This window comes from Natator depressus, chromosome 1 (assembly GCF_965152275.1).
Source record: "Natator depressus isolate rNatDep1 chromosome 1, rNatDep2.hap1, whole genome shotgun sequence".
NCBI lineage: Eukaryota > Metazoa > Chordata > Testudines > Cheloniidae > Natator > Natator depressus.
Genome location: NC_134234.1, coordinates 281,768,120 through 281,784,361, shown reverse-complemented (window position 1 = coordinate 281,784,361; position 16,242 = coordinate 281,768,120). Strand labels below are relative to the sequence as shown.

At 36.5% G+C, this 16,242-nt stretch overlaps 1 protein-coding gene across 2 annotated transcripts in view; it reads right to left on the bottom strand.

Annotated features, from left to right (window-relative positions):
- Nucleotides 1–16,242, bottom strand: part of ZFC3H1 (zinc finger C3H1-type containing) — a 58,129-nt gene that overhangs the window by 16,423 nt on the left and 25,464 nt on the right. For both annotated transcript variants that reach the window (XM_074942042.1, XM_074942043.1), the window contains 13 exons: nucleotides 15,334–15,471; nucleotides 14,711–14,829; nucleotides 14,175–14,321; nucleotides 13,177–13,351; nucleotides 12,810–12,941; nucleotides 11,461–12,006; nucleotides 11,225–11,334; nucleotides 9,882–10,013; nucleotides 8,446–8,567; nucleotides 6,784–6,885; nucleotides 6,285–6,419; nucleotides 5,270–5,453; nucleotides 460–646 (listed from right to left, as the gene is read on the bottom strand). In XM_074942042.1, the coding sequence (XP_074798143.1) occupies nucleotides 460–646; nucleotides 5,270–5,453; nucleotides 6,285–6,419; nucleotides 6,784–6,885; nucleotides 8,446–8,567; nucleotides 9,882–10,013; nucleotides 11,225–11,334; nucleotides 11,461–12,006; nucleotides 12,810–12,941; nucleotides 13,177–13,351; nucleotides 14,175–14,321; nucleotides 14,711–14,829; nucleotides 15,334–15,471 (2,229 nt within the window). The remainder of the gene's footprint in view (nucleotides 1–459; nucleotides 647–5,269; nucleotides 5,454–6,284; nucleotides 6,420–6,783; nucleotides 6,886–8,445; nucleotides 8,568–9,881; nucleotides 10,014–11,224; nucleotides 11,335–11,460; nucleotides 12,007–12,809; nucleotides 12,942–13,176; nucleotides 13,352–14,174; nucleotides 14,322–14,710; nucleotides 14,830–15,333; nucleotides 15,472–16,242) is intronic.

Below are 16,242 nucleotides of genomic sequence, written 5' to 3'. Positions count from 1 at the left end.
ATTTACTGTGTTTTTAGATATTACCTCAAATGAAACACCACTCCATTCAAATGTTATTGAAAATCAATATTCACAAAAGGCAAAGAAATTTCAAGTTAAATTGAGGTTTAACTTAAAAAACCAAATACACACACACACACACCCACCTTTGTATCTAGGAAATGCAACACCTTGCTTTAGATAAATTTGATCATCAAACCAAATGCAATAGGAACTGGACCCTGCTAAGGACAGCACTTTAAACTTAACTGTAAATTTCCTTGCTTTTTACCATTATATTAGATCTTTTTAAAAGCTAAGGTATTAGCACAGGGGAAAAAGAAGAAAAAAAGGAAAGAAAAAAAAAGATACCCTCTCCCTGTTGCACACTAAAATTCACTGCTTACCTATAGTATTGGTATATTTTTGCACTATATTATATATAGGTGCTTGAAGTACATAGTGTTATTTTGTTCTTACCGTCCACCAGATTTGGTAAGTAGGCGCATACTCTACTGCTGTCTCGCACATCTCCTGCACTTCCTCCTTGGTTCCTCTTTTTGAGAACAGCTTGAGATAATGACACCAGATTTCAGGGTTCTCTTTGTTGTTTTCTAGTGCTCGAGCCAGAACATTTAAAGCAGAATCCAAGCACTCAGAGGATGAACTGTGAAGGGAAAAATTGGGCCAATATATTACATCTCAATGTTTTCTTAAAGTGAAGAGTGGACTTAGTAACTTTTAGAGCTCATTCGAGATGGAACATTTCAGAGGGAGGCATGTCAAATGAACAGAAATTAGAATTTTTTAAAGAAGTGTTTTAAATGCTTCTTGCCGTTATAAAATGGAGGACTGCAGAAAGACCACACTTTTTTCATATTTATATGAACTGCATACTATTATCACATACTCTACAAAAGGACAGGAGTATCAGCTCCTTGGAAGAAGATGCCAGTTAACAGGATGTGGTTAACTTGAACAGGGGTTATCCATGGCCTGAGGTCTCCCACTTTCTGACCCAGAAAGAAGCTAAAAAAGTAGAAACATTTCAAAAGTTAAATGAAGCAAGAAGTTGGATTTCACTCTTTGGCAAGATTTTATCTGTTATATACAGCACATGTGGGATGTTACTCTTTACTGCAGACTAGAATGCATGTCACGTTATTTCGCTCTTTTACTCTTGCCCAGTTTTAAGCCACAACTTTTCCCCCTTTTGGGGGTAATTAACTACTCACCACATTTAAGTAACACAAGTATAGTTCTTGGCAGAACTGCCAATCAAGTGATGGACTGCATATGTGGTCTGCAGTTTATAAACATCAAGTAACTTCCATAAAACTAGAGAGAGCTTCTCAGGCTAGTCTTATTTATTCTATTTGAGGGATGGATGTTTATTTATTTAGGAATTATTTTACACAGACCTAAATGATTGTGTTTATGCAAGAAGATTCAAAAGAAGATTAAAACACCTCGTGTGTGCTTTTGGTCATGTATACAAACCTCTGAAATTACTTATATGCAAAACAGACTTTCCACTGTGTATCTCAACAAATCAAAAGCATTGCAAATCAGCTAATGGACTTATATTCACAAGTCATAATGGGCCTGTTCACCTCTTAACAGCCAGATCATCAGGAGAGTTGTTTCAGAGAAGGAAGTTCTATCCTGCCCTCTGGTACTCCTTCCCCTGCAGCCCTCAGAACAACTTGTGTCCATGTTTTTAAGGAATGCAGCATACATTTAGAGTGCTCTACAATGTAACTAAACAATTTCTGATTAAAATTCCATGTATATGATAGTTTGGTACAGCCTTCTAGCCCTAGCAAGTTATCAATGCATCCTTGGTAGTATAGAGCTGTGGTCCCCAAACTTATTACTGTAGTTCCCTTACAGATATTTAAGAACTTGGGGGGGGTCCCCACAACCAGATACCCTCCTTTAAAAAAACAAAAAAAAAAAAAAAAAAACCACACACATCAACTCAGGACACCAGATTCAAGAGGGACACTAGAATTTGGACAGTTGTGCAACTTTACTCAATTTCATAAAGCTTGTTTAATTATCTACTCCAATCTGGGTTTTTAGAACTATAATTTGAACATATGGATTTTTTGCATGTTAGGACACAGCCTAAGATTTTAGTGAGAAGAATGGGCCTGTTTCAAACTGCATAGGGGCTGTACAATGTTTGCTGTCAGACATAAGTAGTTTTCCAAATTTAAATGATTTCTGTTAGTTTTCACAGAAATCATTCCTGAAACAGAAATAACTGGAAGCGAACGGAAGCAGCACTGCCAGGGATTTTATTAAAAAGCTTGACTATAAACCTTGCAATGTCCTAATTGCTATTTCTGCCACTTCCTTTATTCATGCTGAAACCCCACTGTTCTTTCTAGTCATAGCTGCAGTCCTGTCAATACACAGCCCCCTTCCAACTGCAGTTAAGTCCTTCATCTGCTATGAAGGTATCCAAAACTTTAGTATTTCCTCACTGGTTGTTCAGACTGGGATTTCTTTGCAAAATAAAAGTTCTTCAACCTATTGTACCTATTTTGGCAAATCTCACGTAACACAGAAGATGAGACAAATTGGCTCTGTCTGGATTCTTCAAGCTGCAGTGCAAAATACTGCCTCTTCCTAATTGTTCTATCAAGTGGTCATAGGCATTTTCACGTGGTCATCAGTGTGTCAACGGATGGCATCATTTGACACAGGAATGGTTTTCAGTGCCATGGCTGCTTGTTCCCTAATCATAATTTTATACACATCTGTTTCTTTTGGAAATATAAGGGTCTTGCTAAGGGTGTGTGCTTGTTTGCATTTTGGAATTCACATGGTCACAACAGGAGCTTCTTCAAAGGCTTTCTGAGGAACTGCTTCTTTAGCAGTGACTATTTTTGCCACTTAAATTCTTCCTCTTTCTTAAGGGGAAAAAAAAATTGCTACTCGTGTTTGGTTTCCCTGGCCTCATACTTTCATTTACTAACACTTAAGCAAATGACACCTATTGTTGTCGTGCACTTTCCAGTGTCACATCAAAACATGAACATCCAAACAACGTAACTATCACAACATCTACTTTTCTTCCTTTTCCATTTAACTTGATTTAAATCATCACCTTCTTCAGCTGAATGTTTGCTACATGTAGGCTTAGCCCTTGGTAAAAGTCACTCCATTATAAAAAGATGCACCTCTCTCTCCTTCATTTCCCTTCTGTGAATGCTATTGCTTTTGGCACTGGAAGTCTCTTTGCCCTCCACGCCAGCAGGACTTTCAGTTGAGAGTCTTCCTGCTCAATGCTTCCCCCCAGCAGAGTATCTGTGCTAAAGGCCCCCTGCAGGACCCGAGGGCACAGAGAAGCTCCCAGTCCCGGAAACAGGAGCAACTTTAGGAGCAGACCAGTGGTTTTCAAACCTTTTTCATTTGAAGACCCCTAAAAATTTTCAAATGGAGGTGCAGACCTCTTTGGAAATCTTAGACATAATCTGTGGACCCCTAGTGGGTTGAAAACCATTAGTGCACACCAATAGATAAGATGAAGGTGATTTTTTAAGCCTCATCTAATAGTCAGTTAATTGGGCGGGGGGAGGAGAGGGGGAATACTGATTAAAAAATTTTCCCCAAATGCTCATGGCTCCCCCATGAATCTCTCAGTTTGGCAAGCACTGATACAGAGGTTGTGAATCACTGTACTTCCTCACATAAACCAGCTTTGTACCCACTGTTCATATTGCAATTACAGTCAATACAGAAGCTTGTTAAAATACTCCATCCTAGCATTAACAAGTTAACGAAATTCAAAGTTATGATTCCAACAGTAGTAACTCCTCTGCTGGGATGTGCCTGTTGAGTTTTTATTGAACTCAGTAAGTGGTTAGGTTAGGCCAGGCCAAAGTATACATAACACAAACCTACACAATGCGGTAGGTGGGGCTCAACTGCAGTTGTTGTGGTTATCTAAACGTTAAATTTTGAAGACTAAATTTCTTGATTTGTTTAAATTAACATTTTTTGCACTGAATTTTAAGTTTATTTTTCAAGGAAATTTGCAAAAACCCAAATGTTCATACACCAGAACGTGCATGCTATTTGAAATATACATCCATACTTGTGCAGGCTTGCACATATCTGGATAATTAAAACTACATACTTAATTTGGTAAGTTACATATTTCACATGAAGCTATTTTCACTTCATTATAAGCAAGTACTGGCTCCCAAATTGATAAGGCATAAATTCCTCATCGAAGATTACACACACACCAAATTTGAAACTGTAGAGCTCAATAATCAAGATTTTTCTTTAAGCGTGGACGAAGAGGTATATTCATGTGCTGATACTAAGGAATGAAGTGCTAAATTTTGTCCATGATTTCCAAAATAATTCACATTTAGACAGAAAATTTAATCCTGAAGAATGTATATGTCTGAAAAAACTTCTGAAAAGGGAAGCTTATTAAATATTTATAGTACAGTAGTATCCAGAGGCCCGAGTCAGGATGAGGGTCTCTTTTGCTATGGCTTACACAAAACACACATGAAGAGACAATCTCATTCCAGAACAGTTTATGATTTAAGAAACTTAGAATGAAACAGCCTACTCAACCTAAGTGACCAAGTTGCTACTGGGATGCTTTTACCATAAAATAAAAAAAATATTGATTCTCTAATTCTTATCAGTTAAGGAAAATGAAAAAAACATAGTTACTAAGAATTCCAAAGGCAAGAAAATGACAACATGAAAAACACACTGGAGTTAGGTTACCATTTTCCCCACATACTCCACATGGATTAAAAACTGCAAAACACCTGGCAGTTCTTACTCTAGTGGGTCATCTTAAAGCACCTTGACTACACGTTGTCTTAGAATGCCATCCCAAGCATTCCAAAGGCAGATTTAAAATCAGTGTTTCCCTCTATCCTACTTACCTTGATGTAAAAATTCGTAGAACTGGACACATTTATTCCACTGTAATCTTATAAACTGTGTATTTTTTAAAATGATTACTCCTTTACTAATTCCCATTTCAACTACTTCCACTCTGAAATAAAACCTGTCTGGAGTTAAATATATAATTTATTACTCATGCACTGGACTGTGTACAGCAAGAGATCTAATCTGAAGTTTTTTCTAACTGCTTTTAAGCAATAAGATATTTGTGGCTTTGTCAAAGAAACAAAGGGTCCTTTGACACCAGGAAGGAAACCTGATTACAGTAGCACAGGTGAAAAGCATCAACCAAAAAATATAAAAGGGCAACAGATTTGTTTGCCTATAGATAAAAACCTACCCTTCATTTTGACTCAAGTACTTGTATGCAAGTTTAATCCAAAGCTGTACATCACAGGGGTTTTCGAGTACACTCGCCTCCAGATTAGAAATATCATCAGTCTCATTTGTGAAATATCTGACATCATCTGGAGTCACAACAGCATCCAAAGCTCGAACATTTGTTTTGTGTTCTACAGGATGGGCTGGAAGAATAAAGTGTCTCTGTTCAGCATGCAGATTACCTTTCACAGTGGAACTTGAACTAACTAATCGTATATTTAAGATGAGGGAAAACACCATCAAACAGAATTCCCAAGTGAATGTCAGGATACCTTTCAAATACAATAGCCACCCACCACATTTAGAGAAAGGTAAAGGTACTCTCTCCTTAAAGCAGGAAAGAAGCAGTAAGCATGGCACAAAAAACTGGCAGTAGTTCAAATGTGAAAACTGGAAAAAGGAAGTGGTAGAGGACTGCTTTTGCACGATCATACTGGTTAGGGATAACTTATAGGGCAGCACTGAGAGTGAGGCAGAGCTCATAGGAGAAAGTTCATCACAAAACAAGTCTGATCCTCTGAAGATCCTCCTGCAGGATTCACTCGGGGGGGGGGGGGGGGAGGGGAAGAGGTGGTTGTGCCATTTGCACAAATCATGTGGGAAATCTCTGTAACGACTAAGATTTTTGATGTCTTAAGGCACAGGTAAACTAGTTCTAGAGCTATGCCCTGCTAAGCATGCGCCAATCTTAGATGCTCCAGAACATTCTAGCAGGTTCCTTGCAAGAGAAGGGAACAACAGCTCCCACTAAGACTTTAAATTATTTATTTTTAAATGGATATACATAGATTTAATCATCCTAGAATAAAGAACAGGCAAATGAGGAGAAGGTAGTCAAGAAGCTTATGCGTGGAGTACATAAATGGATCATATACTGAAGTAAATTCATGCTTTATCTGAGTAAGTGCTTGCAACTCCCCGCCCCCTTCCCCCAATATTAGTTATTTCTAATGCACAACACAATTTTGCCTTACCATATTTAATAGTTCCCAGAGATTGTTCCTCCTCACTGCTGCTGCTGCTGCTACTACTACTACTATCTAAAACAGGTTTTCTCCAGTACTTAGGTCTCCATTTCCTTTTGTCTTTCCAAGTTGTAAATGGAGGTGCTGTAACCAAACAGAAGAAAAGAAATTGTTTTGCAGCCACAAACCAATGTATTTTTGTTCAAAGTCAGTCATTTTAGGTAAAATTATCAGAAGCATTTAAGTGTCTTAGAAGTATAGATTCCATTGACTTTCAATGAGACTTAGGTTCTTGAGTGCACAAGTCACTTTTGAAATTTTTACCTTATAACAAAAAGAAGCTTAAAGACAGAAGACCATAACCATATGTTGCAGTGCAATAAACTTAAATAGAGTAAGCAAATCTTCTCTTTACAATACTATCGTAAGAATTTGTCAAGCTCATACGCAATGTTAACGCTATAATATAACAGACTGTTTTATTAAAAATATCAAACAAGTTACTTACTGTGACCTTTACTCTCATTGATATTGCTAACAAGAAGAACGGCCATCTGATCCACTGACATTCGATCTCTGTTTACACCAAAAAGTTTTTCGACATATTTTTCTAAAATGAGACCAAGATTACAATTTAACTAGATGCAGCTATAAATTTATGAAATATTATAACAAAAGAGATAATCTCAGAAGAAAGAATAATGAAAATATAAATATCACCACCTTTATTTCAGTGCTGATCATTTCAAGTTATCAAGTGTGGCTGGATATAGAAGTCAAAAATTGGAAAAGATATATTAGGCCATTTTATCCACCCCCAAGATTATTCCTGCAGTACATTTTCTAGTGCTTTGGTCTCGTCTACTTGTAAATATCCTTAAAAAAGGGAGTTTCCATAGGTGCTTTCTAAGCCACTGCTATAGATTACATCTCACAAACAGAAATTTCTTTCTGATTTTTCCAGTCTGACTTTCTTCTGTTACTTTCATCCCATTACTCCTCAAAGATGCAGAAGAGGCATCTGGGGGAGGGGAAAGGAACACAGAACTTCATCACTTTTCCCAGGTCTTTAGACCCTGATTTAAGCTCTTCCCCTTGCATTTAGTTAAGAGAACTGGAAAAATGAAACTGAACAGTACACATCCACTATCCAAAAATGACAATCCAACATGGTGGCAGTAAAAAACAGATACTTTTTTAGAATCATAATGATGTTTAAGAAATCAATTTCTCTACTGAACCCTAGACCATCCCTCAAATTTGCATAATTTCACAGTCTCCAAAACCGTATCTGGATTTTAAAAAATGGCATCTGGCTCAATAGTTTCTTAGTAGTATATATGATCTACATCATTCTGCTTTTTAAAACCAACTGTTTATCTCAGGCTTTTTGGCATGGAAAAACAGAAGTATCAACAGAGAGTGTATTACAGGATTTAACAAGAAATCTTGCTTCATTTTTCATTTAAAAGATGTGTATACCAATACTCCATTATTAAGTTTAAAAACATTAATATTTAGAATATTTTACCCATCCAACTTTAACCCATTTAAGTGGCAAAATTACATAATCATCAGCCTTATCTCTAGAGAACTGGACTTAAAAAGGACTGATCTCTAGAGAAGAGTGTGTCTCAACCTAGATCCCAGGATGATATGTACACTTTAGCACAAAATCATCATTAAATCTAGCCCTGAGAATAGATTAGAATATGATTATGTGTCTGGACTGTGGAGGAAGCTTTCCTGGTGCCTATTCACACTATACCTAGTTCCATTAATAAGTACAACATCCCACTAAGTTAGGTATATAAGCAATAAAAAAGGAAGGTAAGGAAGGTTTCCACTCCCCACCCATGAAATCTTGTCTCCTTCATTTCTTGTTTGAATGAAATGCCCAGTGAAATTAGGGAGAATTTTCTCCTGAATAAAGAAGGAATTTTTCCTGAATACAGGAGTTACTGTCTACTACTGAGAAATTTACTATGGACTGACTGACTCAAAAATGGCTTTCCACTTTTCCATACAAAAATATTTTACAATGTATAGAATGACCACTAGAAAGACTGTAATGATTCTTTAATTCTAGAACTTCTAATGAAAATAAAAGCTACCCTTTGGAAAAAAAAAATTCCCAGTTTTACATTCAGTAGGAAACAAATTTAAAAACCTGTTGCAATGCTGATCTCCTCATCAGTGCTTTTTTCTGAACAGCCAATCAAAGCTAAATTATAAGAAAGAATGTCCTGAAACAGTTGCTTTCGGTTAACAGTGCAATCTTTCATGTGCTGCCTAAAAAGAGAAAAAAAGTTAGACTAAGAAAGGGTTCTCAGACAACAAAATATCACCAAAGTAAAGATTTAACATCAGGGCCACAAATCAGCAAGTGTTACTTAAGCCCTACTAAAGCAGAGAAACCAACAAAAAATTGAAGTGAAAAGATGTCTATGAAGCACAATGTTTAAGGTGCTCTGAAATGTCTACTAATGAACAAGTATGCTTTTAGGCATTGTCTAAACACAAACTTGCAATAAAATAACTAACAGTTTTAATTCACCCCTTTTGTTATTTCAGTACAAGTCTATGTGTGGACCGCACTTCAAAACACACACTTGCACTGAAGTAAAAAAGGTGCCAATTAAAACTGATTTTGTTAGTTCAGTGTATGTTTGTGTAGACCAGTTTAGGTATCCTGCGTATAGTCTCACCACCCTGTACAAGGAATAGATGTACACTACTTCTAGTAAAGGAGAATAATCTTAACATAAAATAGTAGGTTTGTTCATATGATATTCCTCCAAAAGATAACAGGAGTTGGGAGTCTCATGCACTTGTGTATTGGTAGAATTCCTCTCAGAAATAATCCAGTTGCTCTTGATTACAGATTATATACCCAGAGTCAGTGAATCAATACACTACTTCCTTTTTTTTCCCCCCCTCTTTTTTTTTTTAAAGTTAGATCAATCTCATCATCATTTGAGAGGTTCCAATGGCTCAAGAGGCATGGTAGGCAAGCAACAGCTAGCTAATGAAACTCCAAATGAACAGGCTATTGTTAATATAACCGTAAACACCATTTAATGATGTGGCTTCAAAGTATACAGATTTTAATGCAGTTCTTCCAAAGCAGTTTTAAACTGATCTCTTGCATTACAATAGGATCTTTTATTAAATAATTCCATAATACACCATGCTATAGATGTTACTAATTTATTTATAGTGTGCTAAATAGTATGTTTCCTCATCCACTGTTACATCAGGTAATAAAAGACCCTGCTGTAATTACGATACAAGAGAGTTCCCATCTGGATACAAAAAGAGCCTAAAGGACACCCCGCAGGATCTGACATAATGGTGAACAAAAAACTCAAGCAATCCTTCTTTTTCCAAGTTTAGACATAAGAGCTCTCCCTCCAGGTCTGGAATTGGCACACTGATTTTCTTCCTGCCAAGTGAACTTACACAGGCAAGTTTTTAATGGAAGGCTATAGCACATCATGCACACAGACCTTGTTAAGAATCAGACATGTCTATTTTCATCTCTTGGCAGCAGTAACCTCTGCAACAGAGATTTGGGACAAATGAATAAGACTGAAAGGGACTCACCACTGACAATCATCATCATTACACGTGCCTGTTAAATCAAAACGGCAGAAACACTGTTTTGGCTCAATCATATTGCTGTAGGATACTGAACTGAGGTAAAGCTTTTCCTTGGTTCGAAAATAGGGGCTAAACCTAAAGAAAAAAAAAATATGATGTGAATCCCTGGTAGACAAACAGAAAAGCAGTTTTAAATATAAAGAAATAAAAAGGAAGTGTATTTTGCTTCCAGAAGTATCTTGCATTTCTGAAAGGCTGACTGGAGTACAAGCTGACCTACTAAAGGCAACACAGCACAGTTCTCTCAGTCCGCACAGGTTTCTATTCCAATATCCTGCTCTCCCTTCATTCACCAAGCCTCATTACATGCACATGGGGAATTAATGCACACACTGCAGGGAGAGTTACATATTAGAGTTAAGATCTAATGCGAACCTGAGAGACCTGTGCTCTTTCACTTACTTAACTGGCATCAAGCAGAGCTGTAAAGCAGATTGCTGGGGATTAAATAACCTCAGAAGCCATAGTACTAAAAGCTCAATATCAGAGAGCCTCCAGAACAGGTGCACAGAAACTCAGTATGAGCTGAGTCTTATTAGCCAGATGTTTTTTGGTGGTTTTTCCTTTACTATAAAATTTGATGCTAAACTATTACAGTGTTTTAAGTTTGTCAATTTCTAGTACGGTAAGGGAATCACCACAGTCTGTACTATATTAAAAGCATAGCAAAGCTGCTCCTTTAAGAATGTTATCCTTCAGCTTCTGCCTTCCCACTGTATTACAATGCTGCAATACAAAAATCTAGAGCACATTGTAAATTTAGGGGTAGTGTAATATAAGAGCTAATATAAAACAAATACAAGGAGTACTGCACTGCTGGTGTTAAATTTTTGCATGTAATTCAATATAATCATCCAGATTTTAGAATCTGCTTAAATCTAGCACAGAATTCAATTTATGGAACTGAAGCGCCATAGACTTTAGGTCCATCTTGCTGCTCCAAAATGGGGCCCTATAGGTAATGAATGAAGACATAATTAAGTCTCTAGAGATAAGTTTCCTGTTTCTTTGAAGCAGAAAAATAATTTTAAGACAACGTTTGGTTTAAGAAAGTTAGGTTTTACGTATCATGCTTAAATGTTTATCATACCACACAGAACTTTAAAATGTCAAATCTTCCAAAGAATGGAATCCCAAGCTAAGGTTACAAAAGCTGTTCTTAAGCCAAACTTACCTTTGGCATTAGACAACTTGTAAGAAGAAATAAAAAGAGACAGCACTGAAAGCAATTAAAATATTCCATACACAAAGAAGCCACACACACACAGTTAGTATAATCTTCATACCTGTAGGATTTAAAAACTAGAAGGGGACTATGATATGGCCCAAATGGAAATGGTCTCACTTCAGTTTGTTTACTTTGTGCCGTAACAATATCCATATCTACCAAAATTTCCTAGGAAACAAATATACATTTAAAGAATTATAATACAGCAAAAACCTAGTCTTCATAAAAAAACAAATCATCATAATGTACTTACAAGTTAAGTATTAAAAAAAAGGAGTTGAGGCACAAGTTTACCTGACCACATAAAAACTCTTTCTTAGAAGTCATAACGGCAGTACTTTTTATAAGCAGTTCTTTCAAGCTGTCAGCTTTAGCATAAAGTTTTTTCAGTTCATCAATATTCAACCCAAGAAAAAGTTCAGGTTCCTCCACTGCTTTTTTAGAAAGTTTGTTTATTTCTTGTTTGGGGGTGTCCATGTGCTTAAGATTCGGTTTAGTAAAAGAACTGGATTCTCTGAAAGATCTCCTTCGTTCTCTGTTTGAGTTAGACAAAATTTCATCATCAAAATAGTTTTCTTCACTGTCTAGGGTCAGTTTGTCTTGTGTAAGGTCATGAAGTGATGGCTGAGGTAATACAAATTCAGATTCCTCTTCTGCATTTGGAGTAATATTCGGTTGTTCCCTGGTTTGAAGTGCACGGGCCTCTTTAAGTTTCTGAATCTTTAGAGCATACTCATACTCCAGTTGCTGTAGTCGTTTCTTCTCCAATGCAATCAATTCTGCTGAATGTTTTTTTGGACTTGATGCAGGGGAATGATCCAATTTCAACATTTTGCTTGGCTACAAAGAAAAAAAAATCCCTTAATATCTCTTTGTATTTACTGAAATATTGATAAGAGGGTAATGAAACAGGGTAAAACATTTGACTCAGTTTAGAAGTACATATTTTAAACTCTTGCCTGAAAATGTAAACAAAACAGCAGGAAAACCACAACATAATTTGCCACAATTCCACTGGAATGTTTGCTGGTTTTTCTATTAAATTAGTCTATACCACTCTATAAATCTTTAACACACAAATTTGGGTTACCAAAGTTTAAGCATAAAATGCAAAGCAAATACATATAAAAAAGGGAAAACAAAGAAAAAATATAACTTACAAAAAACTGTCTCAAATTGTCTCAGAGCTTTGTTTTTCTTCCAAATTGCCTTCTTCAGCTTGTTTTTCAGATTAGTAATATCAGATCCTCACTTACTTGTCTCAGCTGGACAGCTTGGGCAAAATCTTTGAAGGAGCTGAATAGTGATGTCACCAACATGCAGGAATCCTTCCCCAAATAGCTCAGGCCAGAATCTTATTACAGTACTATTCGTTTTCTCCAGCAAAGAGATGGAAGTAAAACCCTAACACTTCTAATGTAAAAATCCAACAGAAAAGACTTTTGGAACAAACTTTCAGAGAGCTTCTATATTACAACATAGGAGATGTACATGGAAAAAAACTTGTTTTTTCTTCACAGTTCACCTTTTAAAATACTTTTCCACTTACACTTCTATTTGAAGATTCTGAACTGAAGTTAGCTAAACAAAGTTATTACTGCTTTTTGACTAAAGAATGGTGCAAGTTTATGTGACTGACTTACTCCAAGGTGATCTTGTTCCAGTTTTCGTTTTCCAATTTCTTTACTTGCCACTGCTTTTGCTCGAGCAAGCTCTTCTCCATATTTTAACGCCAGAGCTTTCTTCACTGTAACTCGTTGCTGAACTTTGTGAATCTGAAAAGAGAAAAAAATATTTTAGCACTTCAAGAAAACATGCACTTTCTACCAATAAAAAGTTTGATTTGACAAAATTTAGACACAGCTAAATGAATTAATATGTTGCACAGTACAAATAAAGCCACATACTTCCAAGAACTGAATTTACACAACTCCAAAAATATGAAAGTTCACATAGTGATAGAAAATAAATTGAACAATTTTTTTTTCCTGACAAAAAGTTCAAACCTACTTGTTCCTGAAGCTTCTTCAAAAACACCCTATTAACATCCAAAATCTTTTCAGTTGCTTGCAGTTGCTCAGCAAGTTTGGCAATCTTATTTTCAGCAATTCGAACAGATTCTCTCTTCTTTGCTTCTTGCTGCAGGAGATGTTTCAAAACAGATTCATCCTTCATTAACAGAAGTCTAAAAATTAAAAAGTTGGTTTAAACAACACATTTTACCAAGGACCAAAATGGCACAGAATTACAAATTACCACTTTGAATCCCAAACTTCTTAATTTGTAGCAACAGCCAACCAACCACTTTCATAGTACCTTTCATTAAATTAACTCAAACTATTCTGCAAACAAACATTAAGTATATAACATCCCATGAGACAGGCAAGCATGGGCAATACAGCTGGGTAATCTACAACAGATATACTGAATGGGCAGATTTAGTCAATGACATCACTTTAAATATGGTAGTCCGATGAGAAAATGGCAAATCTTAAAAATATTTTGTTGATAGCTTTAGGTATTTAAGGGCACCAAAAATTCTGCTCCCATTTCCGCAGCTGAGCCCTCTTCTCAGGTAGTTTTATACTTTAGCGGAGGGCAAGAACATGCAGAACAGAGGTTGTCTCAAGAAGATGCAGAACAGAGGTTGCCTCAAGACAAGAAGCTGCTGCTTCAAAAAGAGCAGCACTTAGACCTGGCAGGAAGGGCAGAGGAAGAGAAAAATAGTACTTGTGTACAACTGGACACTAAATCCAGAGCAATTCAGTTGGGGGCCTAGAACCAAAGTTTCAAACCACAAAGATCGGAGAGCGGGAAAGAGGGCTGTGGAGTACTGTGATGGTGGCATTACAACACACTCATTTTGTAAAGCAGGAAGTGACAACATAAGGTGCAAAGCAGTGGATAATCTAGCCCTATTGTATTGAAGTTACATATTCATGAATATTTTCACTTTTCATCCCCCCTAAACAAGCTCAGTGTGGTTTACATCATGCTGAAGAACTTACTTGTGCTTCTTAAGTTTTGCTTCTGCTTCTGTAACTTGTTTTGTAACTATTGCTATTCTACCAACCCCATCGACTTCACCATCAGAGTTTGCAGGAGATGAACCGTTCTTCAGTGGATCAGATTTAATTAAGCGCTGCTTCTCTCGACTAAAACAGACATATTAAAAAACAAAACACATGGAATATCCAGCAATTGCAACTAGCTACACATTATGTCTTCTGACAGCATATACTCCCAGAACACAAAAAAGGAGCAGTGCTTTACAGAAAGTAATATGGCTATATTTCAAGTAAGAGGTAGATTTTTGTAGCTGGAACTGTTTCCAAGCAGTCCATATACTGAATAATCTTACTAAAAAGAATCTAAAAAAAAGCCAATTTATTTTTACAGTCTAAGGAAGCACTTCAGATTAATTCTACTGATCTTTAATTCAACATCTTTTTGTCAAAATTAAAAGGACTGGTTACTGGTATGGCTTAAAAGCAAAATATAGGTTCTTCAAAAGCTGTGCTATTACACTGAAATGCCAACGCACCTGGCAATCTCTTCTTTTAAGAGTCGATATTCAATCTTCTTATCTTCTGGTAAGGCCTCTGGGGTTCTCATAGGATCATTTTCTTTTTCTGATTTTGGAGGTGCTTTGGGTTTTGAGGCCTGTTATAAGAAGAGAGCTTAATCAAAATATGCCAATATTACACCTCCCACACACCAAATTAAATGCAAATGTTTGCAGAAGCCATACTATATTTAAGGGGCAATTACATTTTTCTTTAAGTTTAAAGCTTTAAGATGTAGTCATTAACAAATTACACAGTGAGTACAAGGTTTTTAAAGCCAAATATAGTCAATTAGCAGCCCCTTTTCTTACCTGCCACAAGCTAGAGTTCTGTGTTTGGGTTTTATTTTTCAATGAAGCATATTAGTACACCTTCAAGTTTTATCCTGAGGTTATTTTTAACTAAAACAAAAGCAAGTGTACATCATTCTTGCAACACAATGGACAATTACTAGCCCAGGCACAGTACCATAGAAACACACTCAATATTCTTCTGTTTCTGACACATGCCTGTATCTCTAGACCCTTGCTGGAAGGTTTGCTGTGAATTCTGAGGTTAAAAAGTGCTAAAATTAAGCTGTATAAATAGATATACCATTTACCTCTGCAGTTCTTCTTGCTTCTTTGATCATGGATTCTAGTCCTCCAAATACACTATTAGTAGAGTTAGATGGCTCTCCATCAGATTCACTATCATCTGAATCGTTGAGTGTCACCACTACTGACTTATGCTTGGGAAGCTGCAGAGACAAAGTACTTATTTTTATACCTACTGGCAAAAGAAGCAAAACCGTGATGCATTATAACATAGGCTTTATGTGAACACTTTTAACCCTGCTCCAATTATATTCTGGATCAGTTCTAGTATTTTATGTACATATATATGCAGCTCCCATTACCAGAACTTCCAAATGCCTCATTTAAAGGATTTATTCTCACAACAGTCATGTGAAGTAGGAAAGTATCTTAATTTTACAAATCGAGAATGGAGGCAGAGAAAACAGCAAGCCACAAAGGAAGTCTGTGCTAATACTATGCAGTGATCTTTCTAGTCCCAGTCCCACATACTCAGAATAGGTACTCAAGACTGAGTAGATCAAATAATGATAGATTTTCGCATGTACAGTTCTAGGCAACTTCACCCTCCATTCTCCAGCTGATTCTCTCCCTTCCTCCTAACACAGGCATGATTAAATTTCATTCAAGGCCATACAGCTACAGAGTAATGTTTACCCTCTACCTCAGGGCAGTGTCCCTTCAATATGTTACAAATCCCAAATAAGAAGCCTGTATTACTACACTTTCCTACATATACCACTTCTGCAAGAACATGAATTTGAACAGCTAAGAAAAAGACATTAATTTTGTCACTTTTACTCTACTATTCTTCTCAATGCAAGTGGAAACATGCATAGGGAGGAGTGTGATCTTATATAGTCTTCCAGGGCTGCAGTTGCGTGGAACAAATTAGCGGTTTGTCTTCTCCCTTCACCACCACTCCCAGTAGTAAT